General features: G+C 39.7%; 1 protein-coding gene across 1 annotated transcript; it reads left to right on the forward strand.

The window, feature by feature from the left end:
• The first annotated feature begins 312 nt into the window (after positions 1 to 312).
• SLC39A6 (solute carrier family 39 member 6) lies at positions 313 to 21,360 on the forward strand. The gene is made up of 10 exons (XM_003261915.4): positions 313 to 593; positions 2,708 to 3,487; positions 5,011 to 5,191; positions 6,047 to 6,216; positions 7,436 to 7,654; positions 12,838 to 12,943; positions 15,109 to 15,486; positions 16,988 to 17,068; positions 18,648 to 18,838; positions 20,144 to 21,360. The coding sequence occupies exons 2-10, from the start codon at positions 2,717 to 2,719 to the stop codon at positions 20,294 to 20,296; spliced, it is 2,250 nt and encodes a 749-aa protein (XP_003261963.1). The 5' UTR covers positions 313 to 593; positions 2,708 to 2,716; the 3' UTR covers positions 20,297 to 21,360.
• The last annotated feature ends 5,113 nt before the right edge of the window (positions 21,361 to 26,473 follow it).

Genomic DNA, 26,473 nt, shown 5'->3' on the forward strand with positions numbered 1-26,473 from the left:
TCCGCGCACGAGCCAGGCCTTTTTCCCAAGAGCGAAATCCGATCCGAGTGGCTCAGGACCCTCCCGAAGGACCCGGGGCTAATGTGCCAGGGCAGCGTCAGAAACATCCCGCTGCCCCTTACGACCTGGCTCCCAGCAGCAGCCAGGGCTGGCCCCGGGGGTGCTGGCTAGCGAGTAGGGCCTTGAGGAAATGACCCCCAACTGCTTACAGTGCTCTAGGGCCGCGCCACGCCCCCGCGGCGTCGGCGAACACACGGAAAAGCGGATCCATCTGCGGAGCCGGGCTCCGGGGTCGCACTGCGCATGCCCCGAAGTCCTGGGCGAAGGGGGCGGTGGTTCCCCGCGGCGCTGCGCGCGGCAGTAATTAGTGATTGTCCTCCAGCTTCGCGAAGGCTAGGGGCGCGGCTGCCGGGTGGCTGCGCGGCGCTGCCCCCGGACCGAGGGGCAGCCAACCCAATGAAACCACCGCGTGTTCGCGCCTGGTAGAGATTTCTCGAAGACACCAGTGGGCCCGTTCCGAGCCCTCTGGACCGCGCGTGTGGAACCAAACCTGTGCGCGTGGCCGGGCCGTGGGACAACGAGGCCGCCGAGACGTGAGTCTTTCAGGTCCAGGGGCAGGGCGGCTGGGAGGGGAGCTCCGCAGGCCAGACAGGCGTGGCAGGGGGGGTGGTTCTGCGGAGAACAGGATCCTGCGGACCGGGCAGGGGGGCTACAGAAAGAGGATGCTGGGGGGAGCCCGCCGCAGGCGCCCACTCGCCCTAGAAAGCCGGACTTCTTAGGGTGCTCAGATGGGCTTCGGGGTGCAACGGAGGATTTTTTGAGGAAAAGATCCGTACTTTTCATCCCATATTCGAAGAAAGGACTGACGTGTTTAGAAATGAAAAGCTTTCAGAAGACAGCTTTGTGCCCTCTTTTCCGTTTTCTGTACTCGCCTTTTTCTCTAAGGCCCTTCCCTTCTGCTTTCCTTTTTCCTCCAGCACACACCAACTTGCAGGAAAGGAGATCCTTCAACGGGTCCACGACCGCTCTCAGCATCCTCCCTGGAGAAAGGCTCGGAGCTGTCCCCTGTGCTAGTCCCCACCCACCCCGCTCCTCGCCTCTCTCCTGGGAATGATTTCTAAATGTTTATCTTTTACCTAGTAAAAGAATTCCCGAAACTTCAAGCCCCAAAGATTCCTCTTTCAGGAGCCTCGTTCTACGCCGTATCTCCATTTCCCACTGTTCCTGTATGATAACCCGCACTTGTGCAACACATGAGTTTAACGAGTACTTGTAATATACATTCCTTCCTGTGTTTTCCTCATTCGCCTTGCCTAATAGGTTTTACCGGTATTTTAGATAAGGTAATGAATGCGAGAGCCCTGTCCAAAGAAGAACAGCTGACCGTGGTAGAGCTGGATAGCCCCATGCTCTTGCTTAGTTGGAAACTTGACATCTGCGTCTTTTGCTGGAGATGTGGGTTTGACCACCATCACCTCCACCGTTGGTGCTGGACATCCTACTGGATCTGAATTAACTGAATTCTGGCTCTGCTTAACTGAATTCTGCTTTTCAAGCTCCAAGTCAATTGCTCCCTCCTCTTTGGGGCATAGGCCTTTGGTTCCAAACACTGCTGTGGATGATTAACAGCCTGTGATTAAATGTTGACTGGTTTGTAGTAACACAAGGATGCTACAGTGAGTTTTTCATGGAGTTCAATTTACTTTAAGAATTCTATGTATGGACATAACGTGTTTGATTCATTGTCAAGTCGGAAAAAAGATTCAATGTGTATTTAAAGTATACACTTATTTGAGGCTGGGCATAGTGGTCACACCTGTAATCCCAGCACTTTGGGAATTGAAGGTGGAGGATCTCTTGAGGCCAGGAGTTCAAGACCAACCCAGACAACATAGTGAGACCTCGTCTCTAGAAAAAAAAAAAACAAAACTTTTTTTTAAAAAATTAAGTATACATGTATTTGAGTATGCATAGAAAATATCCTGAGGGATACGCTGGCAAAATTGAGCACCTTTGAGGATTGTGATTGGGGAAAGGGGTCTTAAATGGACTTGTATATAAGGAGAATGTATTAGTTTAAAATTTTTTAAATATGTGAATTCTGAGATTATTATTTCTATTTTTTTGGTGTTTGAAGGTTATTTTATGAAATGATCGTGATCATCAAGGTAGCTAGATTTCATTTCGTTCTTTTTTTTTTTTTTTTTTTTTTTTTTTTTTTTTTTTTTTGAGACAGGGTTTCACAATGTTGCCCAGGCTGGTCACAAACTCCTGGCCTCGGGTAATCTGCCTGCCTCAGCCTCCCAAAGTGCTGGGATTATAGGCATGAGGCACCACACCCAGCCTAGATTTAATTATGAATCATTGGCCTCAATGATTCAAATAATCGTTCAAATAAATTCTCAACTTCAGTAAGAAGTTGATGGCTGTGGCCACGTGGATCTCCCCTGTCTCTGTATTACTATTGCTTTTACAGTGCTAATGGCAGTCTCTTAGCACTCAGCTGTTCTCCAGTTGTTTCATGTGTTTTAGGAATGCAAGGGTAGAGCCTAGGATTCTAGTTCTTTCCATCTTCACAGTACCTAGCGTCACACTGGTCACACCACATGATGCTCTGGCAACTTTGATTACACATTAATTTTCAGTATGAGGTTTCTTAATTTGTTTTAGAGGTGAGTCAAGAATTTTTTTTTCCTGTCTTTTCTAGGAAGGCGCAATGGCGAGGAAGTTATCTGTAATCTTGATCCTGACCTTCGCCCTCTCTGTCACAAATCCCTTTCATGAACTAAAAGCAGCTGCTTTCCCCCAGACCACTGAGAAAATTAGTCCGAATTGGGAATCTGGCATTAATGTTGACTTAGCAATTACCACACGGCAATATCATCTACAACAGCTTTTCTACCGTTATGGAGAAAATAATTCTTTGTCAGTTGAAGGGTTCAGAAAATTACTTCAAAATATAGGCATAGATAAGATTAAAAGAATCCATATACACCATAACCATGACCATCACTCAGACCACGAGCATCACTCAGACCATGAGCATCACTCAGACCATGAGCATCACTCTGACCATGAGCATCACTCTCACCGTAATCATGCTGCTTCTGGTAAAAATAAGCGAAAAGCTCTTTGCCCAGACCATGACTCAGATAGTTCAGGTAAAGATCCTAGAAACAGCCAGGGGAAAGGAGCTCACCGACCAGAACATCCCAATGGTAGAAGGAATGTCAAGGACAGTGTTAGTGCTAGTGAAGTGACCTCAACTGTGTACAACACTGTCTCTGAAGGAACTCACTTTCTAGAGACAATAGAGACTCCAAGACCTGGAAAACTCTTCCCCAAAGATGTAAGCAGCTCCACTCCACCCAGTGTCACAGAAAAGAGCCGGGTGAGCCGGCTGGCTGGTAGGAAAACAAATGAATCTGTGAGTGAGCCCCGAAAAGGCTTTATGTATTCCAGAAACACGAATGAAAATCCTCAGGAGGTAAGATGAGTGCTGTTCATTATTTTAATATACCTGTGTGTCTGTCCTGTCTCTGCTACTCTATCTCTAGTTGTGAGGAGTTTAAAGCAAAGGTAAAATGATGAAGTTATCGAAAAGGGAATTTCCATCTTCTCAGCAAGTCACTTGCCACAAAGCATGCCTGCTATGTTGTAAACATTCCCAATTCAGAACTTAGGGAACAGTTCTTTTGGTGAGCATAGTGCTGCCTCCTAACATTTTTTCTAATATAGAATATAAAATATGTAGAGAAAGATATCAAGGCTATCTTTAGAGAAAGTCTATAAAGGTGAACATTATTAATAAAAAATAGAAAATGAGGGGTTGAAAGCAGGAGTTAGAATCCATATTGTAAGGAAAGGTGTGACTGAGGGGGCTGAAGACTACTGAGAATACCACTGCTGCCTCCTTGACAGAAGGTCCACCATGACTTGAGGAATGATTGAAATTGGAACAGTTTCCATGAATGTCATGCTGGACAAGGGAATAGTCTGGGCAGTGAGGTTCTGAGTTCATGTAGTTTTTCTAGAGTAGACTTCCAGACTCTACATAATTTGCCTTGGCTGAGAGATGTCAAGAACAGGGAATTATGTAAAAAAAAAAAAAAAAAAAAGGAAAAGGGAATTAGTTGATACAGTTTAATATGCAAAACTTTAGTACTTCATTCAAACCAGCATGTGACTGTACTAATTCTAGTAGTGGTCATAGCCATAGCAGCCCTGATGATAAAGTTTGCTCTGAGTTGTACCAACTGAGAATTGTGGTGGGAGTTGAAAATGTCTTTACAGAAGATGAGAAACTGGTACTAAAGCCAGTTTTGGGGTTTTTTGTTGGGTTTTTTTTTTTTTCTTTTTTGGCTGGGGGAGAGATTGCACAGAGGAGTATCTTCAAACTAAGTTTGTCATCTAATTAAATAGTTGTAAACATCTGCCTGCTGGTACAGGTTTGTTTTATTAACCAGCCTTGCCCTCCACAAGAATAATCTGCATAGTTTAATATCCTCTCATTGCAGAGCATTACTTTGCCAGGTATGTAGACAGAACTGAGTTTGTGCAAGTAGAGTCATTACTAGAAGAGAGGCATGTCTTGGACTTGTTTAGGCCAAGTAAGATAGCGTTAGTACTGAAGCAACATATTTCTCAATCTCTGACGAACCCCATTTTGAAATTAAAGCTCATTTCCTTAATACGTTTATACAGTGAGTTAACAGGCTTGTGAATCTCCATTTATCCTCGTGCTTGTTCCACCTGAGGCTTTCTCCCTAGGTGACTCGTGATGTACTGTTTCTCTGATGAGGTAGACAGAAGAGGTGGGGTACCACTGTGGTGACATAGTATCACCAGGTAGCTGGAGGCAAGTTCCAAAGTGCCCAAAACAGAAGTTGATTTTAATTTTCATTAACTCGAGAAAACAAAGAAGTAGCTTTAGTAAAAAAGGGTATTGTGTCATCACACTACTCTCATGGGGATGCCTTTTGGTGATTTTCACTGCTTTGTTTCTTTCAGTGTTTCAATGCATCAAAGCTACTGACATCTCATGGCATGGGCATCCAGGTTCCGCTGAATGCAACCGAGTTCAACTATCTCTGTCCAGCCATCATCAACCAAATTGATGCTAGATCTTGTCTGATTCATACAAGTGAAAAGAAGGCTGAAATCCCTCCAAAGACCTATTCATTACAAATAGGTAAAATTGCCTTATTTATGTAAAAACAATTTCAGTAGATTCATTTATGTTGTACTTTTCCTTAGATTTGCATCAGCCTATTTGTTTTCCAGTACAATTCTGAATATGTCATCTTAGTTGTTCTTTGCCTTGAATGTGAAGAAAGCAAGGAAGAGTGTTAGCCCTGCCCTTTAAAAAAAAACCCAGAAAATAAAATTTCAATTAGGACTTCTCTGGGTTCATCCTACAAGAAGGTGTCAGGATCACCTGAAATTTGGGATTTTTATATCATGTCACACTGTTTGGAAAGAGGTCTTGGGTTCATTTATGCTGCTTAGAAACCTAATACTGATACATTCTTATTGATAGGTGAAGCTAGCATAGGCTGCTATAGCGTAGGGTTGCATTGCTCAAAAATAATGAGGAAGGAATCACTGCTTTGTTTCCTGAGGACATTACTGAATTCCTGGTTTCTTCCTCTTCTTTTCTTTATTTTCTTTTCCTTTTTTATAAAAAAAAAAATTCTTTTATAATTTAGCTCTTATGGGAGTCTGAAAGCTCAGTTCCTAAGTGAGCTACAGTTCATCCTTGGTAACCATTTTTTTTTCCTCCTTCACCCCGACCTGAAGAATTTCCCATTAGAGCTATGCTCCTTACCTGGAGAGTTCTTAAGTACCAGTCAAGTTGTTCATTTGAGCCAACAACAGATTTCTTGGTTATTGTGCTATTGCAACAGTAGGTCCTATTTGCATTGAGTTTGTGTGTTTTTAGCTTCTCTCCTTTTATGTGTTGCTCTATGCTACTCTCCAAAAGTCTTTCTTGTAAAGTTTATTAGTTGTATAATTTTTCTTTGTTCTGTTTTGTTTTGTTTGACAGCCTGGGTTGGTGGTTTTATAGCCATTTCTATCATCAGTTTCTTGTCTCTGCTGGGGGTTATCTTAGTGCCTCTCATGAATCGGGTGTTTTTCAAATTTCTCCTGAGTTTCCTTGTGGCACTGGCCGTTGGGACTTTGAGTGGTGATGCTTTTTTACACCTTCTTCCACATGTAAGTATAGTAATTTGTCCTGTTAGTGTTTGATTATTCAACATTGAAAAAATAATATGTTTTGGTTTATACTAGAATTTTTTGTATAAAATGTTAGAAATTTGGTTTAGAAAAGCTTATTTTAAAATATATTTGGTAAGTGAAAGCTGTATTTTTCTGCTCGATCTTAATACATTTGTGAATTTTGCTTTCCTTTTACAAAACACAGACTAATTTAACTTTTTGAAACCCACTTAATAAAAAGAGACAAATTCTGCCTGGCTATTAGTACTGTGATGGACTGCAGCAATGTGAGTTATCTGCTTTATCTGTTAGTGTAATTGCCAAGAAATAAAATATGTGACCCTTTATATACCCAAGAAACTTGGAGGTTTTCTTCAGAGTTGAATGTTTATGTATTTAGAGATTTACACTTCATGACACATAAAACAAGTTTGGTAAAGTGAATTTACTTTTCCGTCAGGTATTTGGAATAGATGCTCAGTTAAAAAAATGCATGTTTCATTCTTTAAATTCCCATTAAAGGTTTTCGAGTATGTGGGAAAAGGAAATCACACCATGCCTAGAGCACTACAAATCTCACGTTCCATTCAGTAGTGAAAGAAAACTATGTTGCTCTGACAAGCTCTTGGACCACCAGATGGCAGACATTCGGGAATACCTACTGATAGAAAGTGGCATGTGTATGGGGTGTACTCTGTGACCCCCCAGTCTCTTAGTGTGTTCCACACCCGATTCCCTAATGTGCAATAGCAGTAGTTACTACTCCACTCAGCTACAGGCTGCTAGGGCAGTGCACCTGGATCTCGGGTACATGCCAGGACCCAACACACACACACTAGGCTTCTTACGATACTAGTCTGATGACATTGGTATGGGCTTTTCAGTTGGGAAAATAGGCAGTAGAAACTGTGCACATTAAGTCTAGTATTCCTCTTATTTGTGGCCATGGTAATTTGTCAAGCATTGAAAATGCTCACTATTTATGTATTGTGAGGGTCACTGGGAATGTATCTGAAGTACATGACATGCATTAAGTTCTAGATAGCTAGCTGCTCATTGGTCATTTTATTTTTAATGTCCTAAACTTCACCTCATCTCTGAAGTATCTGAATAATTGCATAACTGAATGATTTCAATTTTGACCTTACCTAGCCAACTTTCTGACTCGTTGTGTGAAACTGGTGAATTTATAAATAACAAATTATTTTGCCTTCAGTCTCATGCGAGTCACCACCATAGTCATAGCCATGAAGAACCAGCAATGGAAATGAAAAGAGGACCACTTTTCAGTCATCTGTCTTCTCAAAATATAGAAGAAAGTGCCTATTTTGATTCCACATGGAAGGGTCTAACAGCTCTAGGAGGCCTGTATTTCATGTTTCTTGTTGAACATGTCCTCACATTGATCAAACAATTTAAAGATAAGAAGAAAAAGGTAAGAAAAAGTATACCGAGTACTTACTATGCTTCAGACATTTATTTATAGTAGTACTGTAACTAGATTGTTAGACTAGCATGCCCAGGTTGTATGAGCTTTATCTGAGAGGGAGTTCAGTACCCTTGAAGTACTTTTTGGTCCCAGAGATATTTATGCGGAGCATTTCTATATCTTAATAGCTCTGAAGTTTTCTATCTTTGCTATTCTTTTGAAACTCATGACAGGGTAAGAAAGGCAAGGATGAACACCTGTATAAGTGACCAGACAAGGTACCAGCAGGGCCTTGAAGACCAGAAGCATCGTATATACATGCATACACTATCAATATTTATTAGTAGTCATGATTAACTAATGTCATTAATTTCCAATTAGTCACCCAGTAGCTAAATGTGCTGTTTTCTTTTAAAGGGTATGTGACTTTTACACACTTGCCCTTTGCAAATTGGATCAGAAATGGTATGAAATCAAACAATAGGCTCTTTCTTTCTGGCCAAAAAAAACCCTTTTGAGTCGCCTATGGTAATTTGCCACTTTCGATATGATCAAGCAAGTCATTCAGAAGACTGTCAGGAGACTCTTAAAAATGATGTGCGTCAGGTGGGGTGGTTCATGCCTGTAATCCCAGCACTTTGGGAGGCCAAGGCAGGCAGATCACTTAAGGCCAGGAGTTCGAGACCAGCCTGGCCAACATGGCAAAACCCCATCTGTACTACAAATACAAAAATTAACCAGGTGAGATGGCGCATGCCTGTAATCTCAGCTACTTGGGAGGCTGAGGCACAAGAATTGCTTGAACCTGGGAGGCGGAGGCTGCAGTGAGCTGAGATTATACCACTGCACTCCAGCCTGGGCAATAGCGAGACTCTGTCTCAAAAAAAAAAGAAAAGAAAAGAAAAGTGATGTGTTCACATCTCAACATTTTAATCTAACCTAATACATCTGTACACTCATATTCAGGTCATTTGATATTGACCAGGATTTTCTTCAAGTTGGAGTTCCGTATTCTGTATCATTTCTTTTTTTCTTTATCAGCCATGCTGCTTCATCTATGATTTCCAATTTTGGTCTCTCTAAAATTGAACAAGAGATTACACACTTAAAGCTATTCTGAATGTAGAATCTAGGTTTTGGAAATTAAAAAAAAATTTATTCAGTGGTAGCCTTACGTAATTTGATATCTTTTTTTAGCACCTTGCCTTTGAATCTTCCAAGTATTCAGCTTTTGTGTTCACGGAATTAAGTATCCCCCACCAGGCATGGTGGCTCATGCCTATGATCCTAGCACATTGGGAGGCTGAAGCAGCAGGATTGCTTGAGGCCAGGAGTTTGAGAGCAGCCTGGGCAACATAGCAAGACACTATCTTTACCCCCAAAAAAAGAAGTAACTCATTACTATCATTTCATAGTTTGAGCAATGTGTAATTAAATTGTGCAGTTACAGTAATAAGCATAACTGGCATGAAGAGGTTTCAAAACTAACACAGTTGATTCTTGCTGAGCATAGAGCTCACTGTGGGAAACAAATGTGCGTGTAAACAGGAGAGTGTTTACATACTAGGAGTACTTGCTCTTAGCGATTTTACATTCACCAAAATCTCAAAAATTTTGAACCCTCTCTTTAGTGGACCTAAATATAGAGGGAAGAAGTAAAATAAGAATAGCTTATTTATTCTTAATCAAGGAAGTCATCTTCTGTGTTGCCCATTGACCCAATTGCTTCCCTTGGACTGTTTCTTAATGTTATTGAATAGTTTCTAATCTCATTTAATTATCTCAAAAAGAAAAAAAAAAGCTACTCATTATGTGGTGAGTACTGGGAGCTCTTCAGGCATTTTTTACTTAGAATTTTCCTTAAGAGAGCCATCTTGCACCCCTGGGAGATCCCATATATCATAGTTTTAGGTTATCTGCCATATATGGACTAGTTTATTCCTACTTCTTAATTGCAGACTTAAGTCTTCTGCAATTATTCTTACATTTAAAAAAAAAAAAGATCAATTTTCATTCTGGGAGACTTGGGGATGGGTTGTTTTTTTCTTTTTTTAACTGTACGTCTGGGTCAAAATGTCATAATTTATTTAACATTCTCATTTCAATTTCGTTTCCAAATTTTACCTAAATACAGCTTTTCTTTTTTTTTTCTCATTTTTTAAGAAAACAAGATCTTTTTTAAGAGACAGGATCTTCCTCTGTTGCCCAGGTTAGAGTGCAGTGGCATGATCATAGCTCATTTGCTTCAAATTCCTGGATTTAAGCAATCCTCCCACCTCAGCCTCCCAAGTAACTGAGACTACGGGCTCGTGCCACCATGCCCAGCTAAGGATAGCTTTTCTTTAACTTAGCACTCTTTAACCTAGGACTCCAAGAAATAGGCCCTCTGTTATCTGACATAGAATAATTTTTTCTTTTTTAACTCTAGGTTATAACTAGATTATTAGTGAGTTGTAAAATCAATCTGTATGTCATAACCAGTATTTTTAAATGCAACAATAATATTATATATATGACTATTTTACATTACATATATTAATGTGGGTTATAGTCAGAGTAGTTTGATGCACTCTGCTTTAAAATAGTATCTACTAGAATGTAAGCTCTTAAAAGCCAGGATCTCTCTGTCTTGTTTACAGCTCTGTCTCCAACGTGGAGAATAGTGTCTGGTACATAATAGATGGTAGTAAATATTGAACGTTTAAGGAGCATGAAACAGAAAGATGAAGACTTCCCATAGGAGTTTTGCAAATATTACATGTTCTCTTCTCTTTTTGGAATATGCTGAGTTTATCTTTTGTTAAAGGCATCCAGATATTAAAGTTACTTACTTAATAATTTTTAATCTAATTCTCTCAAAAAGAAAAATACTACTCATTATATTGTGAATATGGGGAGTTCTTCAAGCTCATAACAGGGCATTTTACTTAGGATTTTTCTTAAGAGATCCATCCTGCATCCCTGGGAGATTCTGTATATCATATTTTTAGGTTACAGGCCTTCTGCTACTTAAGGTTAACCTTCTGCTAGTGAAGATTATTGTTCATGCTGAAAACTAGAGAATCATCTCTGATATCCCCCTCATCCCCACATCAAACCAAGTTTTAATAAATATGTCCATGGTCTCTCCATTCCTCTCCATCTTTCTTGCAGTCATTCTAGTCCAAGCCATGGTTATCATCCACCTGAGTGACAGTTACTGCCTCCTAATAGGAGCCTGTCCACATTATTTTGTTTTCCTCCTTTTCCCAATCTAGATTTCACAGAGCGGGCACTGATTTGTTTAAATGAAAATATGATGAGGTTGCACACCACTACTTAAAATCCTTCTTCCAGTGGCTCCATTAGTTTTTGGACAAAGCCCACTATTCTCAACAGAGTTCTATTGTCTGATCTCCTTTAGCTGCCTCAGCCTCATCTCTGGCCACCCCCTCTGACCTAGTAGGCCCCAGCCACCTTGTACTTCTTTGAGTTCCAGAACAGTGCTGGCCCCTTCCTGGTGCTACTCCCTGCCTGGAATGCTGCCTCCCCAACCTTCCCCACCAAATTCCTGCCTATCTTGGTATAAGTTATATATTAGGTCTTGGTATAAGTTATATTTTTTCAGTGGCCACCTGGAAATTATTGAGGTCATGTTATTATACATTCTTAATTGCACTCTGTTCTTTTCTATTGTAAAATGTATCAAAAATTATAGTCAAAGAAGTATATAATCATTACCTGTGTAAAACCCCTCCCCCTGTGGATAGTAAGCTCCATAAGAACAGAGACTGTGCGGCTTATTTTGTGTTCTACTCCCAGCATTTAGCAAAGGGAACATTGTGGGCCCTTAATACTTATGGAATGAAAGAACTGGTTAAACTATACATTCTAGAACAATTGCCCAATGAGAAATAAAGCACCAGCATAAATGATTTAAGATACCCTGAGTTCATTTATTTTTACAAATATTTAAGTACTTTCTCTGATTGAGGCATTATATTCAGGATAAGTGTAAAGATTTGTGTGTGTGTTTGCCTTTTTTTTTTTTTTTTTTTTTTTTTTTTGAGATGGAGTCTCGCTCTGTCGCCCAGGCTGGAGTGCAGTGGCGTGATCTCGGCTCACTGCAAGCTCCGCCTCCTGGGTTCACGCCATTCTCCTGCCTCAGCCTCCCGGGTAGCTGGGACTACAGGCACCCGCCAACACACCCGGCTAATTTTTTATATTTTTAGTAGAGACGGGGTTTCACTGTGTTAGCCAGGATGGTCTCGATCTCCTGACCTCGTGATCCGCCCGCCTTGGCCTCCCAAAGTGCTGGGATTACAGACGTGAGCCACCGTGCCCGGCCGTGTTTGCCTTTAAAAGCTCTTAAAACTTAAGAATGTATAGACACTTGATATGCTATTAGAGCTTGAATGAAATCTTAGGTATGGTGGTGATCATCATATTCAAAGGTACTGCACATAAGAAATCTGTTACTTATGTGATAACTTTTATTTTAAATGTTCTGTATAAGTAGATGATACACAGACACCATTGTTCAAACAGTGACCTTTACACAACATAAAGGCTGCTTGGACTTAGGGACAATATCTCTGGTATGGTATTTGGGATGGTTAAAAAGCCCAGTGACGAATTGAAGATTAATAGAGGCTTGTTTTAAAAGAGAAATCATGTTAATGGTGTTTTATTAAAGAAAAGTGTTTTAATAACTAAAAAACGATAGTTTTAGGTTATAAAAAGTATGGGAAGTTTGGGGTTTCAGTGTGCAGAAGAGGCATGGAGGAAGCCAGGCAGGTGGTTACCAGATCACTAGATGCCTGAAGGAAATGCCCCTAGCTGGGTTTTTTTTGTTGTTTTTTGAGACAGCGTCTCCCTCTGTCACCTAGGCTGGAGTGCGGTGGCACGATCTTGGCTCACTGCAACCTCTGCCTCCCGAGTTCAAGCGATTCTTGTGCCTCAGCTTCCCGAGTAGCTGGGAATACAGGCCCCCCAAAGTGCTGCAATTACAGGCGTGAGCTGCCGCACCCGGCCAGGAGTATGCATTTCTGACAAGTTCCCAGGAGATATTGTGGTGCCTGTGTGGGACCATACTTAGAGTAGATGACTGTGGGGGCATTCTGTGTGTTTTGCTTACCTGGTTATTGATTGAAAGCTGTACATATAAACAAATTACTGTTTTAAAGTATTGTTTTCCCTCACTATTTTAGAATCAGAAGAAACCTGAAAATGATGATGATGTGGAGATTAAGAAGCAGTTGTCCAAGTATGAATCTCAACTTTCAACAAATGAGGAGAAAGTAGATACAGATGATCGTAAGTTCTTATGCATAAATTTTAGGGCTGGAGGGAGTTCATTGCTGTATGATTTGCAGGCAACTTGGACTATCTGGAAGAAATGGGACCATGTCCTTTGGTTTTGGTTTTTTCAATATCTTGTACTTTTTAAAAAATTGCCAGTGAGTACATTGTTTTTGTATATTTACATTTATTTTTTTCTGTAACTTTTTATTTTGAAGTAAATTCATTTTCATAGAAAAGTTTAAGAATCGTAAAAGAATTCCTGTATCCCATTCACTCATATTCCCCAGTTATTTTACCACACTGTCTTTCTCACTGTCTTTCTCTAGCTCTGTCTACACACACACCTTTTTCTTTAATTTTTTAGTGACTAAGGGGCCAGCTACACACACTTTTTTTCTAAACCATTTGAGAGTAAGTTATAGACATGATGTTTCTTTACTCCTAAATACTTATGTTTCCTAGGAAAATGGACATTCATATAACCAGAGTTTAATTATTAAATCAGGAAATTTATACTGATACAGTGCCATTCTCTGTAGACGTTATTCTTCCAAATGCCTTAATAGTGCTTTTTACTCCAACACTCCCCCAACCCCCACCACAATATTGTTCCAGAGCACAATTCAGGATCAAATATTGCATTTAGTTGCCTCTAATTTGGGGTTTGTTTAGTGTTTTTGCATGATTAGGTTGATCAGTTTTGGCAGGAATACCACAAAATGGTACTTGTCCTTTTCTGTGACATGGTGTGCCACCTGATATGATTCTTTGTCACTTATTGGTGGTGTTAATTTTGATGACTTGCCTAAGGTTGTATCTACCATGTTTCTCCTGTTTTTCCTGAAACTTGGCTGTTTGCTTGGCATATGTTGTCAGACAGAGTTAAGATTCGTATTTTCAACCCAGCTCCTTGCCATGATCTTCAAGGTCCCGCTGAGCCCACCACTCTCCCGCATTGTTCACTGTGCTCCAGCCCCACTGGCCCTCTTTTCACGCTGGGAGCACATAAGGCTTGTCTCCGGGCCATGCACTCACTATTCCTTGTACTTGGAATACCATTCTCTGAGACCATTACATGCATTCCTCCTCTTGTTGTGCAGGTCTCAAATCAGGTATCTCCTTTAGAGGCCTTCCCTGAGCACCCAACGACAACAGGCATGAGCCACTGTGCCTAGACCACACTGTTTTGATATATGGTTGTTGTTTTTTTTTGAGACGCAGTCTCACTCTGTTGCCCAGGCTGGAGTGCAGTGTGTGATCTCAGCTCACTGCAAGCTCCGCCTCCCGGGGTTCATGCCATTCTCCTGCCTCAGCCTCCCGAGTAGCTGGGACTACAGGCGCCCGCCACCACGCCCGGCTATTTTTTTTGTATTTTTAGTACAGATGGGGTTTCACCGTGTTAGCCAGGATGGTCTCGATCTCCTGACGTTGTGATCCGCCCACCTCTGCCTCCCAAAGTGCTGGGATTACAGGTGTGAGCCACCGCACCCAGCCCCCTCTTCAGTTTTTTAAATGGACTCCAGTGAAATGTGTAATGATGGGGAGGAAATACCTGCCCTAGAAATGGACTGCAGTGTCAGGGATGGTTCCAAGAAAATTGATAACTATGTACAGGAGAAAAAAAAACCTTATTGTGGCGATTTATTTTCCTTTGCACAAATAGATAATAAATTCCTCTTGGTGATGATGAAATAATTCAGATTCTCTGTTTTTTCCTTGAATTTTGCCTTCCAAAAAAGAGGAGGTCAGATGGCAGGATTATGCTTGTTTTTTTATTTCTAATTTTCATTACTTCTCTAAGATATTTTTCTAAAATAAATATTTTAAATAACATAACATGTTTTCTAAAACAAGCAGGTTCTTCTCTTAGGATGAGGAAAAAAGTCGTTTTTAAAAAGGTAGGGAGGCAGAAGAAATTAAGGGAGCATCTGAGAGGTAGTTATTGAAGGTTAACATTTAAAATCCATTCTTAATATTTGAGACCATTCCATTTCTGGAATTCATTAAAATCTATTGATGTTTTTCATCAGTAATACTTTAATGTTTAGTTCTGCAGATATGAAGGAGTTATCGTGCTTTAAGATCTTTTGTTGACTTTTTCAATCAGGTTTGAAATGTCTCCAAGTCCGTTAACAAAGCCTTCTAACTGTCCCCATGCCCTTTATGTTTATTCCTAGGAACTGAAGGCTATTTACAAGCAGACTCACAAGAGCCCTCCCACTTTGATTCTCAGCAGCCTGCAATCTTGGAAGAAGAAGAGGTCATGATAGCTCATGCTCATCCACAGGAAGTCTACAATGAATACGTACCCAGAGGGTGCAAGAATAAATGCCATTCACATTTCCACGATACACTCGGCCAGTCAGATGATCTCATTCACCACCATCATGACTACCATCATATTCTCCATCATCACCACCACCAAAACCACCATCCTCACAGTCACAGCCAGCGCTACTCTCGGGAGGAGCTGAAAGATGCCGGCATCGCCACTCTGGCCTGGATGGTGATAATGGGCGATGGCCTGCACAATTTCAGCGATGGCCTAGCAATTGGTATATATCTATATATTTGTTCCTTGTTTCTGAAAATGTCACATTAAACACCTAGTCAAATTTTAACAAAGAATAGATTAGTTTAGATGAGGATATTAGTGACTTCCAAGATTATAAAAATGTTACTTTTTCTTTTACTGCTTTGACAATGAAGTGCTCAATAAATATTAGGTATGATTAAATGCTAGGAATTGTACCTAGCCCATTACCTAAATTGTAACTGTCAAAAGCTGTTCTTAAATTGCAAGTTCTTAATATCAGTCTTTAATTTGTATGGTGCATGAATGAGATTTTTTTTTCTCCCTATATGTTGAAGTTCCCTTATCAATAATATAAGTAATATTTATAAAAGTAAAATTATATTTTCCATCATCTTTTATGCTAAAGGAATCTTCATACATCTAAGTCCAGTTACCAATCTCTATCCTATGAAGAATTATAGAACTTTTGCTAATAAATTGTTATACCACAATTGGGAGATAACAGAATACTTACAAATTTTAATAATTTAGTGCTGGAAGGAACCATGCAATGAGGCAGCTGAGGTCTGTAAAGGTGGTGCCACTTGCCCAAGGAGGCTGTGCTGTGTTATATCTAGGCCTGGCCTTGGCTCCCTGGGAGTCGAGTGCTCTTCCTCTTGTACTATATTATGCAGAGCTGAAACAGACAAAGGAGGAATGTCCAACTGCACAGTCGGCTGGATGCGGTAGCTCATGTCTGTGATCCCAGCACTTTGGGTGGCCAAGGCAGGAGGATCGCTTAAGCCCAGGAGTTCAAGACCAGCCTAGACAACATAGTGAGACCTTATCTCTACAAATAAAAAAAAAAATTAGCCAGGCATGGTGGCACACGCCTGTAGTCCCGGCTGCCTGGTAGGCTGAGGTAGATGGAACGCTTGAGCTCAGGAGTTTGAGGTTCTAGTGAGCTATGATCTCACCACTATACTCCAACCTGGCCAACAGAATGAAACCCTGTCTCTGAAAAAAAGAAAAAAAAAAAAAGCACAGTCATGGTTTATAATTGATTGTATAATATGTCAGCTTTTTAAAAGGGGACAGCTATTTGTCCTAGAGTTTTCTCACTGAAACAGTGAAAGAATAAATGTAAACATCTAGTTACATAGTAAATTCCTCTGAGGCAAGTGAAACATGTTTATACCCTTGACAGGAGAGTTTTTTCCTAAACCTTTTAAACAGTTTATTTTATATTCTTGAATATGCCTTTTATATGGTAGCAGTTACTTGTATAACTTTATCCGCTCACTCTAAGGCATAGAAAACCTTCCCTTCTCTTTCATGCCTGATGTGCTCCTTTGGGAAATTTAGACCTCATGGAATGTACTCTAAGATTTCTTACAAAGAAGATACAGAGTTGGGTTGGGAAATTTCTGTTCATTCACAGCCAAAATACCGTTTTCTTGTTACCTCATTTTGCATACGGATAGGATTAAAAAACACACAAATTAGTGTAGCCAAACTTTTTCTGATTGATTTTTACACAGGTGCTGCTTTTACTGAAGGCTTATCAAGTGGTTTGAGTACTTCTGTTGCTGTGTTCTGTCATGAGTTGCCTCATGAATTAGGTAAGAGAACCACATAAATTGTATTTGCCAGGTGGGTGAAACGTTCTAGTGTTACTGGTTTTTGCTAATGGTAGTTCAGCAAGCTTCTTCATCAATTCCATGCCTTCTCATAAGTCTGCTAAGCAGCACACTGATGACATCAGGGATCATCTTCATACACACAAGGTGAATAAGACTACAGGATACAAAGGAATCATCTTCCATTAACAAAAGTCGAGAAAGAGAATCTCATTGGAATTGAAGGGAAGTGGATGAGTTGTGTTTTGAATATTGTTCTTCTTTGTCACTAGGCCTTAAAACCTTCCCTAGTTCTGGATCCCAGTTCACGTCCTTGTTTTTCTTGTTTTAGAGATATATTCACACACATACCGCTGATGGCCATTTTCACTTTTGTTCCTTGTTACACGTTCAGCCATTCCTTATAATCTTCAGCGTCTAATTTATGTTCCACATTCGAGTCCCATGAAGCCCCTCTCTTATTTCCATCTTCATGTGTCTCTTTTCTCCCTTTATAATTGTAGCATTAAACTCTTCAGCTCTTATTTATGCATTACCATTATCATTTGCTGATCATCTCATGTGTGTTCTCCACCCATTCCTCCCTTCTTTGTGGCCAAATTCCAAGCTCCTTGAAAACAGTGCAAGACCACAATATTAAATTTTTAGTATTTATGATTTTGACAAAGTATAAGCCTTAAAAAATTTTTTTGGATAAGATATCTGGCCAGATGCAGTGGCTCACACCTGTAATCCCAGCACTTCGGGAGGCCGGGGCAGGGGGATCACCTGAGGTCAGAAGTTCGAAAGCACCCTGGTCAACATGGTGAAACCCCGTCTCCACTAAAAGTAAAAAAAATTATCCAGGTGTGGTGGCATGCACTGTAGTCCTAGCTACTCAGGAGGCTGAGGCACAGGAAAGGCTTGAACCCAGGAAGCAGAGGTTGCAGTGAGCCAAGATCAGTGCCACTGCACTCCAGCCTGGATGACAGAGCAAGATGCTGTCTCAAAAAAAAAAAAAAAAGTAGGCCGGGCGCGGTGGCTCAAGCCTGTAATCCCAGCACTTTGGGAGGCCGAGGCGGGCGGATCACGAGGTCAGGAGATCGAGACCATCCTGGCTAACACGGTGAAATCCCGTCTCTACTAAAAATACAAAAAAAAAAAATTAGCCGGGCGTGTTGGCGGGCGCCTGTAGTCCCAGCTACTCGGGAGGCTGAGGCAGGAGAATGGCGTGAACCCGGGAGGCGGAGCTTGCAGTGAGCCGAGATCGCACCACTGCACTCCAGTCTGGGAGACAAAGACTCCGTCTCACAAAAAAAAAAAAGAAAAAAAAAAAAAAAAAAAAGTACTTTGTACATCAAGTTGAATGATGAAGAATAAAAAGGAAAAACAATAGTTTCTACAGCTGTTAGGGTGATTTACTGAGTAACACTGCTTTAACCCTAGGTAATTCTTAATTTTGTTTTCTTTTCCCCCTCTCAAAAACACTGGAAAATTTTCTTAAATCTGGGAAGTATCTTGGTATGTGTCTTAAAAATGATTTCTCAATGACTTTTTCCTCCTTTTTCATTTTCCATTAAAGGTGACTTTGCTGTTTTACTAAAGGCTGGCATGACCGTTAAGCAGGCTGTCCTTTATAATGCTTTGTCAGCCATGCTGGCGTATCTTGGAATGGCAACAGGAATTTTCATTGGTCATTATGCTGAAAATGTTTCTATGTGGATATTTGCACTTACTGCTGGCTTATTCATGTATGTTGCTCTGGTTGATATGGTAAGTTTTTAAGAAGTCTTATTACATTATTGACCAACAATAAAATAGAGAAAATATTCGGTAAAGCCTCATTTTTTTTCTCTCTTTTTGGGGCAGCAGGAAGTGGAATCTTGCTATGTTGCCCAGGCTGGTCTCAAATTCCTGAGCCCAAATGATCCTTCCACCTCAGCCTCCTGAGTAGCTAGGACTATAGGCTCAATAAAATATCTTTTTTTTTTTTTTTTCGGCTGGGCACGGTGGCTTACGCCTGTTAGTCCAACATTTTGGGAGACCAAACCAGGCAGATCACTTGAGATCAGGAGTTCGAGACCAGGCTGGCCAACATGGTGAAACCCCGTCTCAACTAAAAACTACAAAAAAATTAACCAGGGGTGGTGGCATGTGCCTGTAGTCCCAGCTACTTGGGAGGCTGAGGCAGGAGAATCACTTGAACCCAGGTGGAGGTTGCAGTGAGCCGAGATTGCACCACTGCACTCCAGCCTGGACAACAGAGCAAGACTCTGTCTCAAAAAAAAAAAAAAAAAAAAAAGGTTTTAAATGCAGTCATTATGAGAAGTGATTCTATATTCAGAAATTTGTGGCATATAAGAATATAGGTTCTTTAGAGTTTTTTTTTTTTGAATTGTTGATCACACCTTTATCTTGCTTAATATGTGTCTGGATTCACAAAAATATCTACATCCTTCTGATGTATCATTTTAGGGTATGATCTCAGTAATCAGGCAGTGAATTTTCTATAGATTTGTAGGAAGTCTAAGACAAGACGCATATTGTTGGCATGCTGTATACTTCAGAATGCTTAGTGTATTAACAAAGGAGTCATATCTTTTTGTCACTAATGTCCTCAAAACAATCCCAACCAATCTTACTGCTAAAATTGTATTTCATTATTTTATTTTTATTTTTTACTTTGTAAGCAATCAAAGACAATATGTATCTTATATAGTATAAGGTTTTCTGTCTCTGAACTAAAGACAAACTACATGTTACATGCAGTTCAAATATGCAGCCAGTAACTGAAGTACGAAAATCAATATCGCTTTTCATTTTCCAGTGGAGCAAACTGAACCAATACAAACTTTTTCTTGCCCAGAACATCATGAGTAATCATTGTTAAATTGCTAGGAAATGCTGTGTGACATTATTAGCTAGAGTCAGTATGTATGTAATCATGTTTTAAGGAATTAATTCACAGTATAGCTACAAATAAAGCTAGTATACTGTCCTACAAATTTTTCTAAAAACTAATCTGTAGTTCTAAAAACTTAAATGTCACTCTTATTTTCCCTTACTTTTTTTTTTAAGGTACCTGAAATGCTGCACAATGATGCTAGTGACCATGGATGTAGCCGCTGGGGGTATTTCTTTTTACAGAATGCTGGAATGCTTTTGGGTTTTGGAATTATGTTACTTATTTCCATATTTGAACATAAAATCGTGTTTCGTATAAATTTCTAGTTAAGGTTTAAATGCTAGAGTAGCTTAAAAAGTTGTCATAGTTTCAATAGGTCATAGGGAGATGAGTTTGTATGCTGTACTATGCAGCATTTAAAGTTAGTGGGTTTTGTGATTTTTGTATTGAATATTGCTGTCTGTTACAAAGTCAAAGGTACGTTTTAATATTTAAGTTATTCTATCTTGGAGATAAAATCTATTATGTGCAATTCACCGGTATTACCAGTTTATTATGTAAACAAGAGATTTGGCATGACATGTTCTGTATATTTCAGGAAAAAATGTCTTTAATGCTTTTTCAAGAACTAACACAGTAATCCCTATACTGGATTTTAGGTCTCTGAAGAACTGCTGGTGTCTAGGAATAAGAATGTGCATGAAGCCTAAAATACCAAGAAAGCTTATACTGAATTTAAGCAAAGAAATAAAGGAGAAAAGAGAAGAATCTGAGAATTGGAGAGGCATAGATTCTTATAAAAATCACAAAATTTGTTGTAAATTAGAGGGGAGAAATTTAGAATTAAGTATGAAAAGGCAGAATTAGTATAGAGTACATTCATTAAACATTTTTGTCAGGATTATTTCCTGTAAAAACATAGTGAGCACTTTTCATATACTAATTTAGTTGTACATTTAACTTTGTTTGTATAATACAGAAATCTAAGTATATTTAATGAATTCAAGCAATATATCACCTGACCAAGAAATTGGAATTTCAAAATGTTCATGCGGTTATATACCAGATGAGTACAGTGAGTAGTTTTACGTATCACCAGACTGGGTTATTGCCAAGTTATATGTCACCAAAAGCTGTATGATTGAGTGTTTTGGTTACCTGGTTTACAAAAGTATCAGAGTAGTAAAACTTTGATATATATGAGGATATTAAAACCGCACTAAGTATCACATGACTTCAATTCAGAAAGTACTTTGATATCTCTCAGTGCTTCAGTGCTATCATTGTGAGCAATTGTCTTTTATATACAGTACTGTAGCCATACTAGGCCTGTCTGTGGCATTCTCTAGATGTTTCTTTTTTACACAATAAATTCCTTATATCAGCTTGATGTCAGACATCTGGTTTTCTTTTCTTTTTAAAAATTTTTTTTTTACCATCGGAACCATTTTTAACTGTAGAGTTCATTGGTTTTAAGTATATTCATGTTGTGCAATAAATCTCCAGAACTTTTTCATCCTGCAACATTGAAACTCTATATGCACTCAACAGCAACTCCCCATTTTCCCTAAACCCCTAGTAACCACCATTCTACTTTCTGTTCCTAAAAAATTGAGCTATCTGATTTTTTAAATTATAATCTGGATTGTAGTATACTAATCAATTCATTTATAATATTGTATTGGGTGGCCTTATTCAATTTTTAAATTGTTTATCACAAAGGGTACTTCAAAAAATATTGGTCCACAATTTGTTCTTGAGTGTCTCTATTTTTTTTTTTTTAACAACTGGGCCGAAAGCTGTAGAAGAAGCATTATTAATATTCTACACTCTCAAGAGAGTCAATGTTTTAATTCAAGATATTTACGATGGAGAGCTTGTGATGAGACTCAATGCTTGAGAGAGATTCCAGGTATTATTATTTATAGGTCCTGGGAAGTACATGGCACATCTGGAGGCCACACACATGGAGGTCAGGGAATGCAGGCAGAAAAAGAGAGGGACCTATGGGCAAGTGCCTTTATTGGGTCCAGGGCATTATTCAAACAAGTTTCCCATGAAGAGTTTCAATTAGGTTGAAAGCAAACAGGCATCAGTTCCAGGAGACCACTCTGTGACTGAGAGGTAGTCATTGTGACATATCCACACAGCCCATGTGAGGGTCAACAAGGCCAGTCAGGCAAGCTGCATCTAGCTGTCCCATAGCAAAGTGGTTGACAGTGAGCAGCTGTATAAGGCAGCCATCTGGATGAACCACATTGAGGAACTGGGAGACACAGAACTGGAAACTCTGTCAAGGGTGACTGAGCTCTGCTTCTGTATGGGAAAGTCCAACTTATATTCACAATGAGTGCCAAGGCCACATAAAATTATAAGCATTCACTACAATCAGTAACAAGTGGACAATACCATCCCCCCTTCATCTAGGGCTTACTGAGAGACCACGTCACCAACATTTCTGTTTCTCATACCAAGCAAAGGGGATGGGTATCAGAATTACCTGGTTGGGGGTGCCTGCACGGATGAAACTAAACATCCCCTTGGTTTGAATAGATTACTCTGCTTCAGAAACTGACAGACTTACCATGGTGCCACTGCTAGATCAGTGCAAGGTGAGGAAGTTCTTGTAATAACTGGAAGGGCACCTCTAGGAGTGTGGTGAGCACAGAGACTTGTCCCTTCTTTCACAGAAATTCTGAAGGTAGAAGGTGTGCTGGACCAGCCCACAAAAACAGGATGAAATAGGAACTATGGTTCCCACTCCAGCCGGAACCTGTTAATGGGTATGTGGAAGATTCAAATAGTCCCCATCACTCTGTGTCAGAGGATGGAGATGAGAGGAAAATGCAAGAGCTGTAGAATGTGGACCAAAGGCTGATTTTTGGGAGGGAACATGTCAGACTGGCAAAAAAAGTCACAAATAGAAATATCTTCAATGAAAAAGGAGATATAAATAGAGTAGATGCAAGCAATTGTAAAAAAAATCAGCCTATATATTTGAGAACTTTTTGATATGGATTAATTTTCTGGGAAAATACAAAATGTTCACTCAAGAAAAAAAAAATGATTACATCAAAACTCCCCCCTTCTCTGCCCCAAACATAGGCCCAGTTTACAGTGTTTTACCAAAACTTCAAGACATAAATCCCTCATTTATCCAAATAGTTTCTGGGATTTAAAAGAGAAAGCTCACGTTAATTGAGGTTAGTGTAACCTTGATAGGAAAACCACATTAGGAAAGGCAATTTGCCTTGAACCCTAAGAGTACCTGCACTTTCTGGATATGTCAAGAATGTAAGGCCCTGACCACTCCTTGCCTTGGCCAGTTATCAGTGAAAAACCTTGAAGGATGAGGTTCTGGCTGGGCACGGTGGGTCACGCCTGTAATCCCAGCACTTTGAGAGGCTGAGGCGGGTGAATTATGATGTCAGGAGATCGATACCATCCTGACCAACATGGTGAAATCCCGTCTCTACTAAAAATACAAAACTGAGCTAGGCACGATGGTACATGCCTGTAATCCCAGCTACTCCGGCAAAGGGCAGGTGTTGTATAATATAAAGGAGGTGGATTCCCCAAGCCCAGTGTCCTTCAACTGCTATAGCATATATGCCAGCTAAACTCACTGCATGTGCAGCCCCTGTCTGGAACTTTTCACTTTGGTCTTGTGGGATTCAGGGGTCAAGGGGATCTGATGCAAACTTCTTTATTGCTGTGAGCCATAAAGTTCTTTCTCGGTGACCCAGGAGTGTCACATCTTCCAGCATCAGTGAAACAGTAACAGGCTGACTTGTAGTTGTAAGGTGGGCAAAATTTCAGAGCTGGAGAAAACCTCATAGGAAAAGCAGAAATTAATATAGATAAAAGAATCCTAGATAAAATAGCAAATCAAGCTCAACAGTATATAATATGATTAGGTAAGGTGATCCCAAGGAATGCAAGGAATGGCTCAACATCAGAAAACCCATTACCATCATATGCCATGCTAACAGATTAAAGAGAAAAATCACAAATTTAATAAAATATTCAGGATTAAAGAAAAACATTTCAGTATACAAAAATAGAAGAAAATGTTTACAATTCAGAAAGTCTATTAAAAACTTGCCTTTTTCCTAATACTCCCAGCCTATGAAGTCAAGGGTTTAAGAATGAGCAGCAGAGGGGAGGGAAAATGTGCAGAGAGGGAGGAGCTACTGGTAGACCAGAAAGATAAACTATAATACAACTCATGGATGGGGCTTGACTTTCTCAGCTTGTCTGCTTACCTATAAAATACTATGAAAATTAAGGAGGTAGCAAATTGCTGCAGTTCCATAGCTATCATCATAAGCACTGAGTCACTGATGGCTACAATTATTTTTTTCCTTTTTTAAAAATTGCAGTGAAATGCACATAACATAAAATTTACCATTTTAGCAATTTTTAGGTGTATGGGGCAGTGACATTAAGTATATTCACGTTGTTGTACAATCATTACCATCGATCTCCTGAACTTTTTCATCATCCCAAATTGAAACTCTGTACCCATTAAATAATCATTCCCCATTCCTCCCTGACAGAAAGCAGGATAGTGGTCCCAATCCCTAGTAACCACTGTCTTACTTTCTTCTCCTCTATGTACTGGAGCATTTCAGATAGGTCAAGTAAGTAGGGTCATGCCATATTTCTCCTTTTTTGCCTGCCTTATTTCTCTGTGCATAATGTCTTAAAGGTCTATCCATGTTATGGCATGTGTCAGAACTTTATTTCCTTTTAAGGCTGAAGAGGAATGTGTATTAGAGTTCTCCAGAGAAAGAACCAATGGGAGATAGAAAGATAGGTAGATAGGTAGATGATAGATAGATGATAGATATAGATAGATAGATAGATGATAGATAGATAGATAGATAGATAGATAGATAGATAGATAGATGATAGATAGAGATAGATGATTAGATATAGATAGATAGATAGAGGATTATGGGATTATTAGGGAAATTGGCTCATACAATTACGGAGGCTGAGAAGTCCCACAACAGGCCGTCTGCAAGCTGGAGACCCTGGAATGCCAGGAGCATGGTTCAGTCCATGTCTGAAGGCTTCAGACCCAGGGATGCCGAGACTGTAACTCTCAGACCAAGACCAAAGACCTCAGAACCCGGAAAGCCACTAGTGTAAGTCCTGAAGCCCAAAGGCCAGGAAGCCTGGAGTTGTTGTACAAGGACAGAAGAGAAAGAATGTACCCCAGATCCCACAGATACACCAACATATTCACCTTGTCTCTGTTTTTGTTCTGTCTGGGCCCCCAGCAGATTGCACACTGCCTGCCCACATTGAGGGCCGATCTTCCCTACCTAGTCCACTCAGACTCACATGCTAATCTCCTCTGGAAACACCCTCACAGACACACCCCAAAATAATGGATTACCAGGTTTCTGAGTGTTCTTTAATCAAGTTGACACCTAAAATTAACCATCACACATTGTAAGTGTATAACACATCGTGTTTATTCATTCATTGATGGATACTCAGGTTGCTTCCACCTTTGGGCTATTGTGAATAATGCTGCTATAAACATGTGTATACAAATACGTGTTTGAGTCCCTGCTTTCAATTCCTTTGGGTATATACTCAGAAGAGGAACTGATGGATCATATGGTAATTCTATGTTTTATTTTTCAAGGTATCATCATACAGTTTTCCACAATAGTTGTACCATTTTACATTCCCACTAGCAATGTTTATATTATTTCTGTTTCTTAGGGTTCTTTTTTTTCTTTTATGATAACCATCCTAATGGATGTGGTGTCTCATTGTGGTTTTGACTTGCATTTCTCTAGTGATGTTGAATATCTTTTCATGTGCTTTTTGGCCATTTATATATCTTTGGAGAAATATCTATTGAAGTCCCACCAGGCCCCTCTTCCAACACTGGGGGTTACAATTCGACATGAGATTTGGGAGGGGACACAAATTCAAACCATATCACCATAATTATGTAAGTCTGTTTTTTCTATCAGAGTAATCCTGAACACATAAAATGAGTAGAGAAGTATTTTTTCCTCTTCTACGTTCTGGAAGAGATTTTGTAGAATTCACCATTGAAACAATCTGGGCATGGAGTTTTATTTAAAAGTTTTTATCCATGAATTCAATTTCTTTAATAGATATGGGAACATTCGGGATACATATTTGATCTTGAATGAGTTTTAGTACTTTGTGTCCTTCAAGAAGTTTTTCCATTTTACCTCAGTTGCCAAATTTATAGCCATAGAGTTTTTCATAGTCTTTGCCTATGTTCTTACCAGCAGTAGCTTCTGTAGGGATATCATTCATACTATTGTTAATGTGTCTTTTCTCTTTTTTCCCTCATCATTCTGACTATAGGTTTATCAATCTCAGTGATTTTTTTCAAATAAGATTTTGGTTTCATTTTCTCATTCATCTGTTTTCAATTGCATTGATTTCTGCAATTACCTTCATTATTTCCTTTCTTCCATTTGTTTTGGTTTTACTTTCATTTT

The sequence above is a fragment of the Nomascus leucogenys genome, chromosome 4, assembly GCF_006542625.1.
Source record: "Nomascus leucogenys isolate Asia chromosome 4, Asia_NLE_v1, whole genome shotgun sequence".
Lineage (NCBI taxonomy): Eukaryota > Metazoa > Chordata > Mammalia > Primates > Hylobatidae > Nomascus > Nomascus leucogenys.